This window comes from Bos taurus, chromosome 25, assembly GCF_002263795.3.
Source record: "Bos taurus isolate L1 Dominette 01449 registration number 42190680 breed Hereford chromosome 25, ARS-UCD2.0, whole genome shotgun sequence".
Taxonomy (NCBI): Eukaryota; Metazoa; Chordata; class Mammalia; order Artiodactyla; family Bovidae; genus Bos; species Bos taurus.
The window spans coordinates 41,402,063-41,422,866 of record NC_037352.1 but is presented as its reverse complement, the minus strand read 5'-3'; the positions used below and the strand labels follow the sequence as shown (position 1 = coordinate 41,422,866).

Genomic DNA, 20,804 nt, shown 5'->3' with positions numbered 1-20,804 from the left:
TGCAGGCCCCACGGGTCACGGGACTCTGTATTCACCGCCTGTGTTACCACCTCTCCTGGCTCACTGGGCTCAGCTGGGCAGTTCTGGGTGTGTGTGTGTGTGTGTGCGCACACACACGTGTGGGGCGGGGAGGCAGGGACAGAGGGCCGGACGGGAGCACCGCGGTCAGTCTGGTCAGGGGTCAAGACCTCCTCAGGGGCAGCTGCCCACGGCTCGGGCCTCCTTACTGCGGGACACCAGGTTTCCAGGTCAGGAGGCAGAGAGACAGGGCCCGGCAACCCTGTACAACAAGGGTGTGCACTTCCCCGGTGGCCCAGTGGCTAGGACTCCACACTCCCAGCCAGGAGTTTGATCCCTGGTCAGGGAACTAGACCCCCTGGACCACAACTAAGTCCCGCCGCAGCCAAATGGCTTTTTTTTTTAAAAAGGACATGTTTGGTCTTCGTGCAGACCTCCCGGCGGGGAGCTCCTGAAGCCCTGAAGCTTCCTGAAGGGTAGGGTTGTCTGCGGTTGTTCCTAACAAGCCACCGTGGACCCCACCAGAGTTCACGCTAAGGAGGTGACTCCCGGGTAGAACCGCCCTTGTGAGGAGGGGGTGGACCTTACAGCTGCACCCCATCCCCAACTCCGAGGAGGTGGGGGTGGGGGGAGTGCCGGAGAAGGTCCGGTGAGTTCAATGGTCAATGGCCAAGGGCTGGATCGATCATGTGTACATAGTGAAACCTTGATGGAAATTCTGGAAGGAGCTCTCCTAGGAGCCTCCGAGCCGCTGCAGGCACAGCTGTGCAGGGAGGACGTCTGCGCTCCGAGTTTGCCCTGGCCCGCCCCCTCACAGCCTGAGACCATGCCCCGGGGCCTCCCCACGCCTTCCCTGTGACCATGCCCCGGTGGTTCCCAAGTTGCAGCCTCAGCGACGCTCTGCCCTGAGTATAAGTCCTTCCTGTGCCCTGTGCATGGGTCTCTTTGAATGAATCATTGAACCTGAGGCTGGGGTCATGGGAACCCCCCAAATCTGTAGTCAGACAGGTAGATGAGAGGGGAGCCTGGGGACCTGGGGCTTGAAATGGGCTCCTGAAATCGTGGGGGGACCTTGTGGGACCGAGCCCTCATCCGCGGGGTCTGCACTGACCCTGGGAGCTAGTGCTCGAGTCAAACTGAGTTGTAGGACACCCCGCTGGTGTTGGAGAGTCACAGAGCTGGCTGGTATTTGGAGAAACCGAACAGCTCCTTTGGTGAGCTGGTGTGGACACCCCCCCGGTGTCCTCTGGGGCCCGGCGTGCTTCCGTCTTGAAAACGGGACTCAGGGCCCGGCCGCCACTGAACACGGCACATGGTAACAGCTATGCCTGCTGCTTGGAGGACGCAGCGGGTGCTGCAGTTTGGGGAGATTACGGATCAGGCCAAAATAAACTCCTGTGTGCAGGCCGGCTACTTGGACTGACTTCACCTGCCCACAGTCACCCGGACGTGGTTCTCTGTCCTCCGTAACTGGGAGGTGACGGAGCTGTGGCTCCGGGTCCTTGGCGGGGCATCTGGTGAAGGCATCTGGTGGCCTCACCCTGCGTCTGGGGCCGAGAAGGACACAGAACGCAGCTGCTTCTGTCGTTGCTGTTGTGGAGCGTGGGGGACACGAGACTCGCGTTTCCCCAGAGCAGTTTCTTACCATCCTTTAAAAAAAAATCAATATACTGTTTATTGATAGGGACTGTGTGGATATATTGGAGAAGGAAACAGCAGCCCACTCCAGTACTCTTGCCTGAAAATTCCGTGGAGGGAGGAGCCTGGTGGGCTGCAGTCCATCAGGTTGCACAAAGTCGAACACGACTGAGCGGCTTCGCCGGCGTGTGTGTAGTTGTCGTTTGGCTGCTAAGCTTTGCCACCAGGTTCCTCCGTCCATGGGGTTTCCAGGCAAGAACGCTGGAGTGGGCTGCCACTTCCTCTCGTTCTGCCCTGCAGCCTTCTTTGCTTTCTGGGGCTGCCCCGTGCATTCTGGGATGTTTAGCAGCATTCCTGGCCGCCACATGCTAGATGCCAGTAGCAATTTTTTTTCTCAATAGGACAGGGGAGAACCGCTCAAAATGTCCTCTTGAGCAGACCCACAGCATCGGCAGGGAAGGCTACAGGGCTTCTGTGTAGGTATCACACACAGAAAGCATCACCGGCTTCACTGGCGAGGAAGCCTCTGGCTTGCTCTCTGAAGTGAAGGCCACACGGCTGTGTAAACACGCACCATTATCGTGGTCACTTACGACTCCAGACGGAAAGGCATGACTTGGGAAAAGAATTTTTAGTTTTGGATCCTGAAGTCAAGTGCAGTTACCGAGAGAGGAACTTCTGGCCACAGTCTTTGTTGCTTCTCCAAGCTGTGACAACCCAAAATACAAAACTGTGTCCAGTCTTGACCAAGTGCCCCCAGGCCCGAATCATCCCGGTTGAGAACCCCGCCCTCCAGCATCTCTAAGTCCCACGGGCAGGAAAGGTGTGTCTCTTTGCAGAATCAAAGGATGGAGGGACCGTGGCGTGGCATGCGGTCTCCCTGCCCCACAGTCCTGTGAGAACCAGCGCTCGGAGCCGCCGTCACTGCGGGCCCTCCTCCTCCTTTATAACCCGCAGGGTCTGGGGGCCCCGAGACAAGGGAGTGAGCATCTTTAGTGAGACGCTGGTGGCCACAAGCCAGCTTGCCATCGCCTGAGTCTCAGGTGCTCCACCTGGGAAAGGAGGCCAAGTAACACCTGGATAGCCCGTGGGTGCCAGTGTGGGATGGGGCTGCAGACCACGAGGGCAGCCAGCATGCCCCCCCTGGCTGGCCGCTGCGGACGGGCTAGAAATGTCGGGGTGGGGCGGTCACGGGACCCTCACCTGGGAGCAGGAGCTTTGCAGGGCACTCGGCTGCCGCCCAACTCCTACAACTCAGTTCCACTCCAGCACTAACTCCCAGGGTCAGTGCATACCCCATGGGTGGGGGTTCAGTCCCGCGAGGACCCCCCATAACTCCAGGAGCCGGTTCCAAGCCCCAGGGCCCCAGGTAAACACAGGAGAGGCGGTGGGCAGGGAGGTTGCGGGGGGTGGAGGGAGGTAACTTCTTTAGGAAACTTGATAGAGTTGTTCTCAAAACGTGACTGGAGACCAGCTTTATTACTCAGTAACACGTGAACCTGGGACCGTCTCGGCCGCGATAACTGAGGTCTCGTCCTTTCTCGGAGCGCTCTCCCGTGTGAGCCTCGGGCAGCTCTGCGCGATGGACGTGGAGAAGGCCAAGCGCCCTTGGGAGCCTGACTCCGCTTCCTCCCTCTGCGGCCCCCTGCTCCCCTCCCAGGGTGGAGATGGAGGGGCCCCTTCCCCGGAGCTGGAAGGGGAGGAGACCGCTGGGACACAGAGGGTTCCAGACGGACGCTGGTCCTGGCCAGGCCACCACCTCCTTCGCCCCAGAAACCGGAGGCGGGGAACCAGCAGGCAGATGCTCCCAGCCGCCCCCTCACCCCTGCTTCCTGGCGGGGCCCAGGCTGCGGGGAGCAGCGGGGCGGCTCTGCACTCCCAGGAGGGGCCTTGGCCCCGGAAGCTCCCCCGGGGGAGGGACCAGGGCCCGGAGCGGGTGCACACATCTCCCAGCGAGGGTGGCCCCACACGGGCCTGAGGGCCAGCGGCAACCCATGGTTCCTCCAGAGCCCTGCTGGCCTGTCCGGGGCTGGGTGGGGCGTGCAGGAGGAGCCCCTGCAGTCTGCCCCCACCCTGCAGTCCAGCCCCCCACCTTTCAGGGGTCCGGGATCCTGAGGGCAACTGTGGGGACGCTGAGGGGTCGTAACTGCTGGGCCCCCCCACAGAGCTGAAGCGGGCCCCTCGTCCCCTCCCCTGCAGACAGAGTCACTGGTCTTCAGGCCTCAGTGTCCCTCCCTTTACCTGGACCTTGGCCAGGGCCACCTGAGTCTGCCCATGGCCTCCAGCTGTCTGGGAGGAGGGAGGAGCTGGGTGGACCCTGGGTGGAGAGGGGGGCCCAGACTCCTCCCTGGGAACCAGCTCTACCCAGCTGGGCAACGAGCAGGTCTGTCTACTGCAGGCGGGGGCCCTGACGGTCACAAGCCTCTTCCCAGGGCAAAGAGGAGCCGTTTATCTGGTAACCAGCTCTGCCTTCACCATAAAGCCGTCATAAATGGGCTATTTGTCAAGGCCAACCAGGACCCAGAGCTGTGCAAAGGTCTTCACAGCCATTTAGAAAGTGCACTCTCATGACAGTCGTGTGAGGTCAGCCTAGTTCCCTCCATCTTATTTCATTTTTAATTTGACTTTATAGCTTTGAATAGCTAACACGTTGCACGGTCTGCCAGCGGAACTGACGTAAAGAGGCTGACACGGCGCCTCGTTTCTGTCCCACGGCGTCGGCCCCGCCAGCCACAGGCAACCCCTGCCCCCGGTTTCTGTTCTACCCCCAGCCTGCCTTCTGCAGGAACAGACGTGAATGTGGCCGAACGTCCTCCATGGAAACCAAGCTCCAAGGATGCGCAAGTCCCTTCCACAGCACAGGGGACTTCCCTGGTGGTCCAGTGGTTACGACTCTGCGCTTCCACGTCCAGGGGCCAGAGGTTCGGTCCCTGGTCAGGGAACTGAGATCCCATATGCCATGAGGCACAACCAAAAATATATTTTTTTAAAATCGCAGTATTTGCACGAAACCTACACACACATACTCTCAATCATCTCTAGATTACCTGTGACATTTAATGTGATGTAATTTCTATGTAAATAGCTGCCAGTGCATTGCAGACTCGAGTTTTTGCTTTCTGGAACTTTTGAGAAGTTTTACCCCTGAATATTTTCAATCTGAGACTGGGTGCACCTGAGGATATGGAACCGGAAGATACAGAGCGCCGACTGTATACGTTTTTATGTCCTTCCCTTGCTGACACTAAAGGCAGCACATCATCCGCTAGTTCTGCACCTTGATGCTTCGTGTATAACAGACCCTGAGGGCTTTGGTAACGCGCAGGACCTCGCGCGTACTTTTTGCATGGCTGCGTGGTACTCCGTGATGCAGGCGTCCGCAGTTTATTCAGCTGGTCCCTTGATAATGACAGTGTGGTGGCTTCCCGTCTTCCTTTATTGCAGGTACTGCCACAATGGTGAGCTCATACACCCAGCTTCACATGTGACCAGGTGCACATGTGGCACAGATTTCGAAGTGAGTGACTGGGTCTAAGGTTGAGTAAGGTCCAAGGCAACATGGAAGAAGCTGCCAGATACTCCCCCAGCCCCCCAGCAGTGCGCTCCAGGGCTCCTGCCTCCAGCCTCTCCATCTGAGGAGGTGCTCTGGCCCTGGACCTGGAAGACGGGCCGGGCGTTGCGATGCCATGGTGACGTGCGCTCCGTCTGCTGTGGGCGTCTTTGCTGCGTCTGTCGTGTAGTTGTCCTTTTCTGTCGCTGACTCTTCCTACCCTGTGCTCCTTCTGTTGGTCTTTTACATTTCTAGGAGTCCTTTGCGGACGAGGAGAGGAGTCCTAGTCTATTCTTTGTGTGGTAACTTTGCTTATGGTGATTTTTGCCTTAATTACTTTTAAATTGTTTAGTGTTTTGTGGTTGTGCTGGTTCTTTGTCGCCCCCCGAGCTTTCTCTAGTCGTGCTGAGTGGGGTCTCCTCTTTGCTGGCGCGCAGGCTGCTCCTTGCGGTGGCTGCTCTCGCTGCAGAGCGCGGGCTCCAGGGCACACGGGGTTTTGTTGCTCCACGGCATGTGGGATCTTCCCAGACCAGGGACCGGACCCATGTCCCCTGCATTGGCAGGCGGACTCTTAGCCACTGAACCACCAGGGAAGTCATTAAGTCATTTTTGTGTTTCGACTTTTCATCATAATTAGAAGAAACCTTTTCCCACTGAGAGGTTATAAAGGAAGTCACTCGTGTATTCTTCAATATGTGAATGTTTTCTTAAGGTTGTTTTTCTTGTCGTGGCGACATACAAATAAAGTGTAATTCCCCATTTTAACCATTTTTGGTGTTTCAGCTCGGAGGCGTCAAGCACGTTCTCATTGCTGGGCAACCACTGCCATCCACTTCCAGAACCTTCTCATCATTTCATGGCTTCTTTTAAAATATTATTAATAATTACTTGATCCCTTCGAGATGCATAATACTGCCGTACCCTGTAGGTAAACCATGGGCCCAACTTTATCTTATCCTGAATGGTTATCATGTTGTCTCAACATCACTTTTAAAAAGCCCATCTCAGGACTGGCCTGATGGTCCAGTGGCTAGGACACTGTGCTCCCAGTGCGGGGGGCCTGGGGCTGCCAGCACAGGTTCGATGCCTGGTCTGGGAACTAGATCCCACATGCCACAGCTAAGACCCAGTGCAGCCCAAGTGATTAATTAATTAAAAATAAAAAGCCCGTCTTCATTTTGGTTTTATCAAGCCCATCTTATTTTTTATTTAAAAAATTTATTTTATGTTGGAGAATTGATTAACAGTGTTGCATTAGCTTCAGGTATATAGCAAGGCGATTCAGTCATACATGTATATGTATCTCCTGTTTTTCAAATTCTTTTCTCATTTAGGTTATTAGAGAGTATTGAGCAGAGTTCCCTGTGCTATACAGGGAACTTGGGATACAGGTCCCTGTTGGTTATCTGTCTTAACTACAGCAGTGTGTACATGTCAAGGCTAAGCTCCCAACCTTTCTGCCCCGCGACACTCCCCACCCCGGTAACCATAAGCCCCTGCTCCAAGTTTCTGACTCAGTTTCGGTTTTGTAAAGAAGTTCGTTCATCAAGCCCATTTTCCAGCTGAGGAAACTGAGATCCAGAAGTGGACCTGCGTGACTGGCCTCAGCACAGGCGCACCCCCAGCTCCCACAGCCACCTGCTGCCGCTTCTGCGTGCTGGGAGGTCACGGCACTGAGGAGGCCATTTAGACAGCGCCCTTGGTAACCAAGTTAATACAAAGAGTCTGCAGGCTGGTGAGGGGAATGAGGACAGGGAGGAGAGAGTCCGTCAGCCTGACCTCTCACCGTGGTGTCCTGCTGAGAGAGCCACAATCTGGGGACGGAGGGCGTGGGCTGGGAGAAGGGGAAACACCTTTCAAATTCCAGCTCTGAAAACATCCTGGAGAGGCGAACGCTCCTGTGTTTGTTGGCAGCTGTTACTGCTGAGGCCATCGGCAAAGTCCAGCATGCCTGGTGGCCCCACAAGGCCAGGGCACCCTGGCAGAGCAGGTTGCTCAGAAAGAAGCCCACCTGTCATGGGGACTGCAAACGGGGGACTCGAAAACCCCTTGGCACTTTCTCCCATTTGTTGCTGGGATACACTCTGAAGGGCCCAAGATGGTTCGAGGCCCCCTCGCCCTCATACCAGCCTTAGCGACTTTCCCTGCTCTCTCAGAACCCAGAAATGTGGCCTCATGGACGTAGCTCATTATTTCCGAGAAAGATCCAGAAACCGTCCAGGGATCTGGCATGCCATCCAAGTGCTGAGGAGGGGGGAATGGGTCAGCTCCCCTGCTTCAGCCTCCACGTGCAGCAGGAGCAGGCTCTCCTCTCCCGGGCTGGCCCTGGCCTGAGTCTGGGCAGCATTCTATTCTGCTTTTTGGGGGTCTGCCACCCCACAGCAACCATCAGCTGGGCCTTAGGTGGGCACTGTTTCCAGGTCATGGGTCTTGGAGCCCCTTAACACTGAGGCTCTGGGTTGAAACCATTTAACACCATTTTATCTTGTTCTCTCTACCCATATCTAGGTCAAACTGGTAAATCAAGAGATCGGGGGTCTCTGAGGGCCCTGGTGAGTCTCAGGGATGCGCGGGCCTGGGGGATGGGGGGCGTTTAAGATTAGGTTCGGGAGGTCAACCGGCGAATATGGATGTGGATTGCAGACAGGAGTTTGCCCTTCCATCGAGCTGAGAGCGGACGAGCTCGAGGGAGAATGGGGTGCTCCCGGCTCTCGACATCTGGGGACTGCTGCCGCCACCGCGCGGCGCGCGCGGCACCTGCGGTCACAGGTACGGCGGGTCGACTCAGCGCAGGTGGGCTCGGGGGCGGAGCCTCCGCTGGGCGGGGCCTGGGCGGGGGCGGGGCGCGCGGTGGGTGGTGCCTCGAGTGGGCGGGGCGCTGGCGCGCGCGGCGGGTGGGCGGGGCGGCGCGCGGTGGGCGGGGCGGCGTGACGCGCGCCGACGCCGATCCCGGAAGCGGTGTCAGATGCTGGGGAGCCGGGCGGGCGGGCTGGCGGCGGGCGGCGGGGGGGACTTGTTGTTCTCCGTGAGGTCGGAGCCCGAGCGCTCGGCGGAGGCAGCGGCCGACGGGAAGCGCGAGACTGAGCGCGAAGAGAGCGCGTGCCCGCGAGGAGCCGCCGCGCGCCCGCGCCCCCCGCGCGACGCCAGGTGAGGGGCGGACGGGCGGGGCCGGGCGGGGGGCCGAGGGGCCGCCCGGGGGGCGCCCGCCGCCGAGTGTCTGCCGCCTCGGACCCGCGGCCGCTGGTGTCGGACCTCGGGACCCTGGCCCGGTCGGCGCACCTGCGGTCGGGTGTCCAGCCCCGAGCGCGCCGCACGGGCGGGGGGCCCTTCCTTGAGGGCGCGCCCCCATCCCTGAGCCCCGGCCCGCGTCCGGGGGAGGCGGGCGCCTGGCGGGCCCGGGGAGGGACGGGTGGGCAACGCGGCTTTTCGGCGGGCCCGGCGCCCCTGCCAGGCCCGCCCCACCTGTTCTGCCCTCCGGGCCCCCGGAGATGCGCTTGGGGGAAGCGGGGGCGCGGCGGGGGCCACGTGCCGGGGAGCGCATGGCGACCCGGGCGACCCGGGCCTCGCGCACCTGGGCGCTGCCCGGCTTGGCGGCGCGGTCCCGCCCCAGCGGCGCTCAGGCCGGGCCTGCGCTGCCCGCGCGCGCCCGGGTCCCTGCCGCGCCGGACGTGCGCAGGGCGAGGAGCAGGGGCCTCGCTGACCGGGTCCCTGTCCGAGCAGCCGACCTGCCGGGGTTCACCGAGGGAAGCCTCGGCGTGGGAGCTTGTGGTGGGGAGGGGGGCGACGAGCGCGTCATTTCCCGAAGTCCGTGGCTCGCGTCTCATCTTTCTCTTCTTTGAGTGGGGGTCTCCGCCTCTTCTAACTGGAAACAGAGACCCTTCGCTACTTCTTTTGAGTTCCGGACACCGCGCGCTTCCACACACCTGCCCCGCCACCTGGCCTCGGGTCTGCGTTGGGAAAGCAAGGTCGCTCCGCCCTGGCCCCCGTCCCCTGGCCCCTGAACCAGTGTCCTCACTCGCCACGTGTCCCGGAGCCCTCAACCAAGCGGCACTCGCCCCTTCTGCTCACATTCCGGGAGCTGCCTGCGGCCGCGTTGTTGCTGGAAGTCCCCTGCTCTCCGTCTTGTGTTAATGATTACGCTCTTGTTTACCTTCCCCACGGTAGGGCAGCCTAGAGAAGTGAGGTCCTCCCCCTGACAGTCCATTCAGAGTTGACTGCCACTCAGCCCCCTCTTGCCAGGCGCCTGTTCTCCCGAGGTCCCGGGACTCGGACGTCCACATGCAGCCCATAGTGACAGCTCAGTGGCTTCCCGGTAGTGTGGCTTGGCGGCCCATCGCCCTCCCCTCGCCCCTTTGTTGGCATCTACCAGGTTTTGCCAGCACAGTGGTTGCTGCCCAGGAGTCTTAATGAAGTGTGGCCGGATGCCTTGCCTGCCATCTCTGAAGCCCAGTCCGCAAGCTTGATGTCTTTGCTGGCTGGTGGGGGGTTGACCCTTTTTTAAAAAGCGTTCCTTTAAGCAGGTGGGAGGGCCTGGAACACTGAAGGTAGGCTGTGCAGGTGGGTGGGGCACACCTGCCTTGTGGATGGTTGCCTCCTATGCGAGAACTTCCCTCCCTGGGTCCAGTAGGGATGTTTGAGCTCGGTAGAGGGTGTCTGCTCTTACAACTTAAAGCTGGACCTCTCGGTGTTCCAGAATAAAACATTTATTAATTCAGAACCACAAGCGAGGCTTCTCGCCTGAGCGTGTTTGTGTCTCGTGCTTGAGCAGGGCTGGCCTTTAACGGACAGCTTCCAAGTTGAGCATCGCTCACTTTCAAGGTAGTTGCTAAAAATGGGAGTTGAATCGCGGCTACCGGGGAAGTCGGCTCCGGGGCTTGCTGTGTTCCAGCCCTTTCTCCAGCCCTGCACTGAGGCTGCCGCCAAGCGAGTTCGTTTTCCGGGCGTTCTTTGTCCACTGAAGTGCGTGTTTTCACGCTCAGGCTCTGCCGTAGCTGGAGAGTTTGTTTACAGTCTCAGGCAGCCCAGAATTCCTGCCCGTGTCCTGGCCGTTCCCGAGTCTAAAGGTTTCTGGATGGACTTTCTGGACGGCGGGTCCAGCCCGCACGGGAAATGGAGCCCCGGCCAGTGGGGACGGTCCTCTGCGTGGCTGCTCCTCGGGGCAGTAAACAGTGAGTCACTCTCCTCTCTGCTCCCCGCCTCCCTGTCCTCGGCTGATGGAAGATGCACTGCTCCGGTATTTACTTTTGCTTTTTATAAGTCACAGACTCGTCATGTTTCCTCTTTCTTACAGTTTCAGGAAATTGAGAGTGTCATCTCACAATTGTAGAATTTTAGAGCAGGTAGAGATGAACCTGCGGGATCTCAGTCTACAGACACACAGTTCTCCCCAAGGAATCTGAGCCCCACAGCGCTTCACCTACCAGAGGGGCGGGCCCCACGCCCAGTGCCTGGTGTGGCTGGCCTGCCTTTCTGCGCTGCCCACCTGGGTGCCCTGGGCAGAGGGGCAGAGAGGACACGGGGTGGGACGCCCCAGCCCCTCCCTCACACAGGCGCTGTCACCTGCTCACGCAGCAGGCCTCCCACCTGCCAGGAGTCATGGGGAATGGGGAGGTGAGAGCGCCCCTGCCCTCCACCCATCGAGGGAGGCAGGCCTTGGACAGAAAGGTCAGCGCTGGTCCTGAGCGCTGCCCTGGATGCGTGCTCAGGAGGGGGTGCCCACCTCCCACACATGAAGCGAGGCAAGGAAGGGGGCAATGGCAGAGGGGCAGGAGCTCGGACGTGGGAAGGCCCCCGGCACAGATGAGTGGGGGCTTCAGGAAGTTTGTGGGGGAGGCCTGGCACGGCAACAGGTGGCCCCGGGAGTGGCGGCTTCAGGAGGGACCCCCCGCCTGCTTGTGGGGGCTGTGCTTGAGGCACTGGGATGGGAATCCAGACCAGACTCGGGGGCCCGTGCCCAGGCGGTGCCAAAGGGCTGCAGCATCAACGGGGATGCAGGCCAAGCCAGCAGGTGGGCGCGGAGGGGAGGGGGGCCTGTGGCCGCCACCCACGCTGGAGACCCAGGAGGAGCGCGGTGCGAGAGGGGGTGTCTCTGGGGCCGTGCGGGCTGGGGTGGTCCACCGCTGTCGCGTCCCTGGCTGGACAGAGAGGTGGGGCTGGTCGGAGCCCTGGTCAGCCCCGCTGGGCTGGGGCAGAGCAGAACCCCCTGCCGTGGGGGCTCCAGGGGAGCAGGGGCCCAGCCTGAAGCTGTGGCGGGGGTGGGGCGGCGTTCAGCTTGCTGTCAGCCTGGCGGCTGCCTGAGTCTCCTCTGGACATGGCCAGGATGACACAGCTTCCTCGGGCTGCAAAGGCAAGGTGACCAGACGTCCTCCAGGCCAGGCAGACAGTCACGTCTTGCCGGAGGGCAGCCAGCCAGGGCCAGCCTGCAGGCTGGGTGTGGGCTGGGCCGCTGGGGTGGCCGGCAGGGTGCGGCGGGACACACCCCCGTCTCAGGGAGCTGGCGCAGGCGGCGGGCACCCTCCTGTTTCTGGGACCTGCCTCTGCTGGCTCCTTCCAGGGTCGGATGAGTCGACGGGTGCTTGTTCGACAGACAGGCTCCTGCTGTGGCACCAGCCCCAGGGGCAGTCGGCTGAGGGTCTCTCAAGAGGCTGCCCCAGTCCCCAGAGCAGAGGCAGCACGGCATGGTGGTTCTGGCTTTGGGGTTCACTCTTGGCTGCCACGCCCCCCGGACGGCCCTGAGGCCTGGCAATGGGAGGTCCGCTCCGACCCCCTCTCTCAGGCTGAGCGCTGTGGGCATCGGGAACCTGCCCTGCTCGACGCTGACGTTGGAGACTCGGCTTCTCCCGCCCGGGCTCACGACCTGGGCATGCAGACTGGTCGTGCAATCCAGTGAGAATCTGAGACTCTCGAGGCCCCCTTTGCTCCTGGGTGATCTAAGCCCAGGGCTGCCCAGGTGGGTCGCGCCCCCGTTTGCCAGTGGCTGCCCTGATGAAGAACCGGTTTCCTGGGCCCCGGACCCTGGCCCGGCCTGGTGAAGGCTGGAGCACACAGGGGCCGGCCAGGCCGTGCATCACCCCGGGAGCCAGGTCTCAGCCGCAGCAGGGACTTAGGAGGAGGGCAGGAAGTGATCCCGGCCCCGGCTCACCTGCCTGCTGGAAGGGCAGTCCTGTACTGTCAGACCTGGGCGCCCTGCCCTGCCCTGCTTCTCATGGGCCCAGAAGGGGAGGCACGCTCCCGAGTTCCCTGCAGGCCGTGTGGTCTCCAGGTTGCCTCTGTCTACGCCGCTGGGTCCCCTTCCCTACAGAGGACGTCCTCTTTTGTGTTCAGCTGGAACGGAGTTTCTGGCTTTGGGTTGAAAAGCAGCCTCTGAGCCGACAGTTGGCTGGGAGGTGCTCCTGGGAGAGGTGCTGGCTGCGTGCTGCACCAGCAGCTCCTCGGGGCATGAGAAGGGGCAGAGCAGCCCCGTCCAGTGTCCCAGCCTGGCGCGGGCCCGGCTTTGCGGGTGGCGGCACCAGGAGGAGCCGCTGGCCGGGCTGTCGGGAAGGTGTGTGAGGGTCCAGGCTCTGACGCAGCAGCGCTGGCCCTGGGCATCCTGCCCGCCCCGGCCGCCGTCTTCCCTGGCCGGCTCCCACCTCTGCTGGCCTGCACGGCTGCGGGGGTCACAAACACCTTTTCAGGGCAGCTCTTCCCCAGTCAGTTGTTCTACAAACTCTCGTTCACACCTGCAAAACTCTTCTCTGAACCTCTTTCCAAAAGCAAGCTGTTGTTTTCTGAAGCCTGAAGTGACGTGAGGTCGGTTCTGGGGGTGTTTCGGGTGTTTTGGGGAGAGCCGAGTAGCCTGCCACTCCTGTTCCCTTACTGAGTCCATGGAAGGGCTCTTGGCCCGCTGACCCACAGCCTGACTTCAATGTGAGCCCCCGGGCCCTGAGGGCGTTGGAAGCCGAGCACTAATGCGCCTGGGTCTGTGGGGGTCACGCCTGGGTCTGTGGGGGTTGTGACGATGGACAGGGCCGGCCAGTGTCTGCTTGCCTGGGGCTCGCCTCCCTTCCCCTGGGGTGGGGGTCCTGTGCAGACCCTGGGGTGAGCGCCCAGGGTCAGGGTGTTGTCTCTGGGCGTCACCGGAGTGGCCCAGCTGAGGACGTTTGGCACTGGGCCCTTGGTTCCGATCCCCTCGTTTTTCAGAAGAGGAGACCAAGACCCACAGAGAGGAGAGGTGTTTCAGAGGCTGGGGACCAGCCCCTCGGCTCTGTCTGGTTGGTGGGGGCCTGAGGACTGAGGGCAGGCCCCGGGGGGACCCCAGCCAGGCTGCTCTCCCCCGTCTCTGCCAAGGCTCCTCGCCCAAGTCATGGGCCCAGAGGCCAGGCGGTGGGCCAGGTAGACTCAGTGCCGGCAGACGTGGGGCCTGGGGTCTGCAGCCAGCTCGACCCGGTGGACGGGGATGCCGAGCCCCAGTCCCGTGTGCGTCCTGGGCCCTGGGTGCCCACCCGGTGACGTCTCGGTGGGCAGGTCCCCAGGGGAGGCGCCCCTGGGAAGGCGCTGGGGTCCCAGCCAGGCTGGCGCGTCCCTGAGGGTCTGCTGGGTCCAGCACAGGCCCCCTGCCCTTCCTTTCCCACCGGGGGTGGGCGGGGCCTCCGCCTGTGGGAATGTGAGCCCAGCTCTGTAAACAGCTGGTGACTCACCGCCCAGCTATGCCCTGGCGTGCTGGGAGCGGGCTGGAACGATAGCGGCCCCTCCTCGCTCGACGTGGAGAAGTTTCTCATGGCCTCTCGACCGCCCGGCCCACCGGCCCTCCTGGTGGCTTCTCCAGACCGGGGCTGACTCCCGAGCTGGAGGGAGGGGTGGCCCACGGGGCGCCCTGGGTCCCTAGGGGTCAGGCCGCAGTCAGGCTGCAGTTCTCACCTCTTGTGGGTTCACCTCCTGGGTTCACCCAGGACACGCAGCCGTGTCCACCGTGGGCACAGGCGTGAGCTCAAGAGGGCCCAGGGGCCCGGTGCCCCCAGGGCTGGGAGAGCAGACTGGGCACAGACCGGGATGCTGAGACTGTCTGGTACTGAAGGGTGGGCGGGCCGCCAGAGGCGGGACCAGTGCCTGGGGGGAGTCCAGGTGGTGCCACCATGAGGGTCTCAGGCTGCGGGGAGACTGCCCAGCAGGCCTCCCTCACCGTGAGACACAGCCTCTGCTGCAGCTCCACCTCTGGCCCCAGACCCTCCTTGGGTGTCTCTCTCTGCTCAGTTCACCTCAGAACCGGGGGGCGGGCCCCGAACCTGTGAGCCCGAGACCCGTGCATGAGTCGGGGCCGGGTCTTCTGCACCCCTTCCCCAGCTGTGGGCCCGGGGGGCCTACTTGCCGCCCCACAACCTGTCCTGTCGGCGCAGCCTGCCCAAAGCCATTGTTGCTGTGGGCTTCTCCGTTTCCATGACGACCACCAGGGGCTGGCTACTTCCCAAGGTCGCCATGGCAACTATCAGAGGGGAATCATGCTTGGGATGCTTTGGCTGGCTTTTTCATGAATGATTAGAATGTGTGACACAATGCAGACGCGAAAATGAGAAGGGCGGGCGGTGGGGGCTGGCGGGCGGCGGGGACAGCTCCCGCCAGACGGTCGGTGGGCGCTGGAGGCGGTGGGAGCCCCCACTCCGCCTCTGGGCCTCGGGTCATGGCTGTGGGGCGGCCTCAGTGGAGGGGGTGATGTCACCGCTGCAGTGCCCCAGGAGGAGGTAGGTCTTCCGGGGAGGATGGGGCTGCCCCACCGGTCGTGGGGGTGAGCTCAGCAAGGCTGGAGTTCCCCAGAGGGGGCCTTCCTGTCGGGGGCCAGGTGGTTCCAGGGTGACGGGGTCCTGCCAGGGTGGGCGCGTCCCTGGGGCCAGCATGCTTCTCGGCTGAGGCGTGGCCTCCTGGGAGGGACTCTGCTGCTGCGCACGTGGACCCCAGGCGAGGCGTCCCGCGCTGCCCAGCTGCCGCCGTCCAGCTCAGGGCGAAAGCAGGAGGCAGCCGCGGCTCCTGCCTGGTGCCGGCCCTCGACGCTAGCGCCTGTGGCCAGGGCCCTGCGGGCGGGGCAGCTGTTGTGACCGCTGCTGGACGAGGTGTGTCCAGGCCACCCCGATGGCGGATGCTGGACTGGAGAAAGTAACCCGGTGTTCCCTCTGCCCTTGGCAGAGGCTCAGGCCCACCAGGATGCCCTCGCTTACGGGATGCTGTGACCCCCTGCAGGGGGCCGTTCCCGCTCAGGTCACTTGTGACGGCGGCCTGTCCACCCAGCCCCCACCATAAACTGACTGCATGCATCTCTCTGATTTCCAGCTACCATTTCCAGGTGGTTCTGTCCGGGTGACTGTGCCCAGGTTATGACGACTAATCCCAAAGCGAACAAGGCGTTGAAGGTAAGGGATGGTGGGTGCAGCCCCGTCTGTGCGCCAGGCACTGGCCTGGGAGAGGCCCCCTCTGGCCCCAGAAGCCCAGGACCGCCCTGGTGTGTATGGAAGGGCGCCTGTCAGCAGGGTCGGGAGGGGGCTGCGGGCTGGAGGAAGTACCTGAAGGAGGCGGGAAGAGTCGGGGCTGTGGCCTCAGGAGACGCTGGGGAGGAGGGGTGGGTGCCTGCTGGCCAGGATGTGCTTGTCAGCCCAGCACCCGGATGTGGGCGCGTGGCCTCTGATCCCGCAGAGCCCCTAGGGCTGGCCGGAGTCCGTTCTCCGTGTGTGTGGGTGTGGGTGTGTGTGTGTGTGGGTGTGTGTGTGTGGGTGTGTGGCCTGCAGACCTCCAGGCCCTTGCTGGGTCCCGCTGGGTCAAGGTGGCCTTGGGGACACCCCATGGACCGGAGGGGCGCACAGGGTGGGGCAGCCATCTGCCCAGCAGCCCGGACCAGGCACTGGAGGTCCCCAGAGGGCAGCACAGCTGGGACAGCCTCGCGGGGTTGGAGTAGCCGGCTCACAGCAGGGCATAGCCAGTGGCTCCCTCAGGATGGCCTGCGCCCCACGCCGTGGGTGCCCGACGCCGGGTGAGGCCGCGGTGCCTGTCCCGAGCCCAGTGGAGGGCAGCCTGGGGGCAGAGGGGCCCGGTCCCTCGCGCTACTCACCGCCCGAGTCCTGGCCCCTGGAGCTGACCCCGCACTGTGGCCCCGCAGGTCAAGAAGGAGGCGGGCGAGAACGCCGCGGCGCTCAGCGACGATGAGCTGGTGTCCATGTCGGTGCGGGAGCTGAACCAGCACCTGCGGGGCCTCACGCGGGAGGAGGTCGTGCGCCTGAAGCAGCGGCGCCGCACGCTCAAGAACCGGGGCTACGCGGCCAGCTGCCGCATCAAGCGCGTGACGCAGAAGGAGGAGCTGGAGCGCCAGCGCGTGGAGCTGCAGCAGGAGGTGGAGAAGCTGGCCCGCGAGAACAGCAGCATGCGGCTCGAGCTGGACGCCCTGCGCTCCAAGTACGAGGCCCTGCAGACCTTCGCCCGCACCGTGGCCCGTGGCCCCGTCACGCCCACCAAGGTGGCCACCACCAGCGTCATCACCATCGTCAAGTCCGCCGAGATGGCCGCCTCCGCCTCCGTGCCCTTCTCGGCCGCCTCCTAGTGCCCGCCCGGCCGAGGGGTGTGGTCCCGCGGACTCCTGCGGACCGGCCGGCGGGAACAGACGGGGTTCCGCGCGCCGCCCGCCCTGCACACGCGAACACGCACGCGCACCGCACGCCCCGCCTGCCCTGGGCTCCGCCGCCCTTTCCGGGCCGTCTCCCGCTCCGGGCTGCCTCCCGGGCTCTCTGTCCGGCGCCAGCGGGGGCAGGGCGTGTGGACGGAAGGCCCTCAGGAGGCCCCTGGCCCAGACGTCTTCCACCCCTCCCTCAAGCTGCCCGTCTGCACGAGATAGCGTGTCCATACCCCGCACGGGCCCCCAGCTGGGCCAGCACCCCTTCAACACGCTGACTGCACCTGGGCGCCCGGGAGGAGGCGCCCCCCACGGGGTCCAAACACTGTGATCCTGCTGCAGCCTCGGCCAGAGGCCCAGACCCCCTGAGTGGGTGGAGGAAGGGCTGTGCAAGCGTGTGCGAGGGTCACCTGTGCGTGTGAACATGTGCGCACGTGTGCCTGCCCTCCTGCGGGGTGCTGCCGCTCTGGGGACCTCGGGAGCGGCTTGTCACTGGGCCCGCCCACGCTTTGCGTTTCCTCTCCGTGTCGGGTGGCCCAGGGGCGGTCCCCAGCGAGGAGCAGCAGCCACCTGGCTGGGAGAGGGGAGCCCCGGGGGTCAGGCAGGGGGAGCACGTTCTCTGGGGAGCAGGTGTGAAGTTGGCAGTGGCCGAGGTCCTGCTGGATGAGACGGAAAGCACGGAGGAGGGTAGGTTGGAGGACGAGGAGTGTTGTTGGTGAGGACGGGGGAGGGGTGGGCGCTGGGCTGGGGAGGCGGCAAGGACCAGCCTCCTGGGGACACTTGGACGGTCTGTCGGCAGAGGACGTGGCACTCTGCCACCTTGGTGCTTAATCGTTGCCTGGAACCTTCGTCCGCTCTTCCTCTTGGCACTCAGAGCCACTGATGATCGGGTGGCCTTTGCTGGGTGTCCCTTCCCTGAGTGTGGCCAGGCTTGGGCGCCCCTTCCCGCCCTTCCTGGGAAGGTGCCAGGCCGAGAGGCGGGTGGTGGGTGGGTGGTGAGCCCCAAGCCCCCCGCAGGCCAGAAGCCCTGAGCTCCAGTTCCCGGCTCCTTCTCTGCTTGCTTTCCACCGATAGCCCACCCAGGAGGAGGAGGCAGCGTGTGGGGTGGGCAGAGGGCCCCAAGGGCTGCAGATGAAAATTGTCCCCCTGTCTGGGGGGAGGTGCGGCCTCGGGGATGTCTGGGTCCCTTCAGAGCCAGGCGGGCATGTAGAGAAGCTGTCCGCACCATAGCCATGGTAGGTAATCCACATTGGATATCAATAAGGACCATGGGGATATTTAAAAGAGAAAAGTATATATATATATAAAATTATATACACATTTTATCGTTCAGATTTTCGTACCTTTTCTTCCTATTTGATACTGTAAATCTCTATAGAGCAGAGCTGCCTGGCAGTGTGGGTGGGGGGGACCCCCTCCCATGCCTGGCCTCTCAATTCGGCTGCCCACCGCCCAGTGCTGCCCGCCGGACCTCCCTGCTCCCAGGACCAGGCCTGGGAGACCCGTGTGCCCCCTCCTCCTTTCAGAGCGTTGGAGTTTCATTGTCACAGTTTTAATATATGGGTTTTTTATTTAAGAAGACAGGCCCGTACCCCTGCTCCCTGGCGACAGGGCCCTGTGCGTCAGCTCCACACCTGTCTTCCACACCTCCGGCCACTCAGCAGTTTCATTTCAATATTTATTTTTGTGCTGCTTTTATCATGATATAAATTATTGAGAACAGACCCTATGTCGTGGCCCCGAGGTGGGAAGTGGCCCGCCCGGCTGGCCACACCTAATTTATTGCTGTACATCTCTGCTGTGACGCTTTTGTACCTTTCAATAAAGAGTTTTCTGGTTTCACGTCGTCTCGCCGCATGGCTACCGCTCAGGGACAGCTGTCTGTCCGTCCTTCCCCTGCCCGAGGGGGTTGTCGGCGCTGCACGTGCCCAGCCATCGCCGTGACCACGCGCCCCCGGGGCCGGGTCAGCAGCGGAGCTGCTGGGGGTAGGCGGCCCGGCCTGTGTGGGGCGGGGTCAGGCGCCGGTGGGTGGGCTCCCTGGGACCCCACTGCCCCGTCGCGGACGCCCACACAGCTGTCTTGGCTGGGGCTGCAGTGAGCCCGCAGGAGGCGGCAGAGCTGGGGTCTGCCCGGAGTGTAGGGAAAGCAAGGAGTCATGCTCCCCTGAAAGCCAGTGCTGGGGCCCGGCCAGCCTGGGCCTGCTGGGCTGGGGCGCCCGTCCTCAGATGCTGCCCCCTCTGTGCTCCACGGACCCACCGAGGGTCAGGCGGGTTAGTACTCGGCCTCGGCCTCTGAAGAGAGGCTTGCAGGGGAGCTGCTCATCAGCGTTTCTGACTGCTGTCGGCCCTCCCGCCCACCCCTGCCTGAGCTGACCCGGGCAGCACCTGATAACCCAGGGACTCTGCTTCTGCACCAGCCGCTCCGTGCGAGTCCACGCCTGGCCTCCACCGGCTCGTCCTGCGTGCACTGAGCGCCCTTCCGTGGAGTCAGGTGAGGGGACAGGTGCGCTCAGCTCCCCCCTGCCTTCTCTCAGCGAGGCTGGACCCCCGCCCCAGCCTGCTGCTTCTCAGGACCCCCAGAACGGGGCCAGAAACCAGGGCAGGCAGCAGCCATGGGTGTGGGCCAGGGAGGCACGGAGCATCTGCATCCTCTCCCTTGGCTTTGTCAGGTCAGGAGGGCCTGGCCACAAGCAGAGGGGCTGCGGGGCCAGGACCGGGGTGAGCCGCCCCCTGCTTCCAGGCTCTGTGACCCAGGCAAGTGGCCCAACCTCCCTGGGCCTCCCTGAGCCTTCGTCGGGGGGGGGGGGGGTGTGTGTGTAGTGTATGGGTGTGTGTGAGAGAGAGCCACACACACACAACGGGTGCTCCCTGAGTGCCAGGCCTGCCCAGGAGCCCCCTGCCCCCAGGACCCCACCACCCTGGGGTCTCCAGGAGGAGGCCTGGCCCCGGGCCCTCCTGGTGCACAGCTTTGGGCAACTCCCACCACACGGAGGTCCCTGCGGACAAAGCCTCCGGGCTGCCGCGCCCCCGTCTCACCACGGAGCCGCAGAGGCCTGTTCTACAGCCTCCAGAAAACCTCCCTCCTGGGCCGGCACGTCTCTGGGGAGCCCCGTGGCTGCTCCCACACCAGCTGACAGACGAGGGGCCTCCCCGCGCTGGTCTGACAGCCGCAGAGGGTGATAAGGCAGGTGGGGACTTCCCAGGGGGTGGCAGGGAGGAGGCCGGCCTATCTTATCAGGCAGGCGGGCTGGGCCCTGGGAGAGGCCACTGGCCTTGAGCCCCGTGTCCCCAGGCCCAGGGGTGATGCTCTGGCCCGGACACCACAGGCCATTTCTGCCTGGCTGAGCCTCCCCGAGCCCTTCGGCCATTCGCTCTTTCCCTGGTGAGGTGGGGGCCAGCGACCGGGAGGCGGGGGGCATCGCACCTGGGTGGTACCCGGGCCTTCCTGCCCACCCAGCTGGGCCACTGCCCCCACCCTGCTCCTTCCCCTAGACACACTGGATCGACTCAGCCTCCCGGGTGGCTGCTGCCCCCTCCCCAGGTGCTGAACCCCGACGCCTGGGGCCCACCCTCACTTCCCCAGCTCCTGTTCCCCTTCCCGGGTCCCAGGCTCCCCCCGCACGCCAGCCTGGCACAGGGAAGGGGAGAGGATGGGGAGGCAGCTCCAGGGAACAGTTCCTTCCTTGGCCTCTGGGCTCTGCACACCCAGCCTTCTCAATCCATCCCAGGCAGGGCAGCACAGGGCCTTGAACCGGGAGAGCAGAGGCTCTGGATCTCAGGGCCTGCAAGGGGCAGGCCGCCCCATCTCAGGTCCAAGCCCCTTGCCCGCCTGCTCGGAGCTGTGACCGTAGCCGGTCGCCCCATAGTGGATGAGACCTTCCCCGCAGCACCCAGACTAGGGAGGGTGGTGTCAGCTGTGCCCCCCACCCTGCAATCCATCCGTCAGAGTGCTGACCCTGCAGGGACACAGCTCGC

At 63.3% G+C, this 20,804-nt stretch overlaps 1 protein-coding gene across 3 annotated transcripts; it reads left to right on the top strand.

Moving 5' to 3' along the window:
* Positions 1-8,169: 8,169 nt before the first annotated feature.
* MAFK (MAF bZIP transcription factor K) lies at positions 8,170-18,671 on the top strand. 3 transcript variants are annotated; one of them, XM_024985059.2, is made up of 3 exons: positions 8,170-8,353; positions 15,503-15,582; positions 16,323-18,671. In XM_024985059.2, exons 2-3 carry the CDS (start codon positions 15,547-15,549, stop codon positions 16,758-16,760), a joined length of 474 nt encoding a protein of 157 aa, XP_024840827.1. In that variant the 5' UTR covers positions 8,170-8,353; positions 15,503-15,546; the 3' UTR covers positions 16,761-18,671. The 3 variants fall into 3 exon arrangements, with proteins under 3 accessions (XP_024840827.1, XP_005225295.1, NP_001193229.1); XM_005225238.5 differs by lacking the exon at positions 8,170-8,353 and adding an exon at positions 8,934-14,919; NM_001206300.1 differs by lacking the exon at positions 8,170-8,353 and having other exon boundaries at positions 15,547-15,582; positions 16,323-17,297.
* The last annotated feature ends 2,133 nt before the right edge of the window (positions 18,672-20,804 follow it).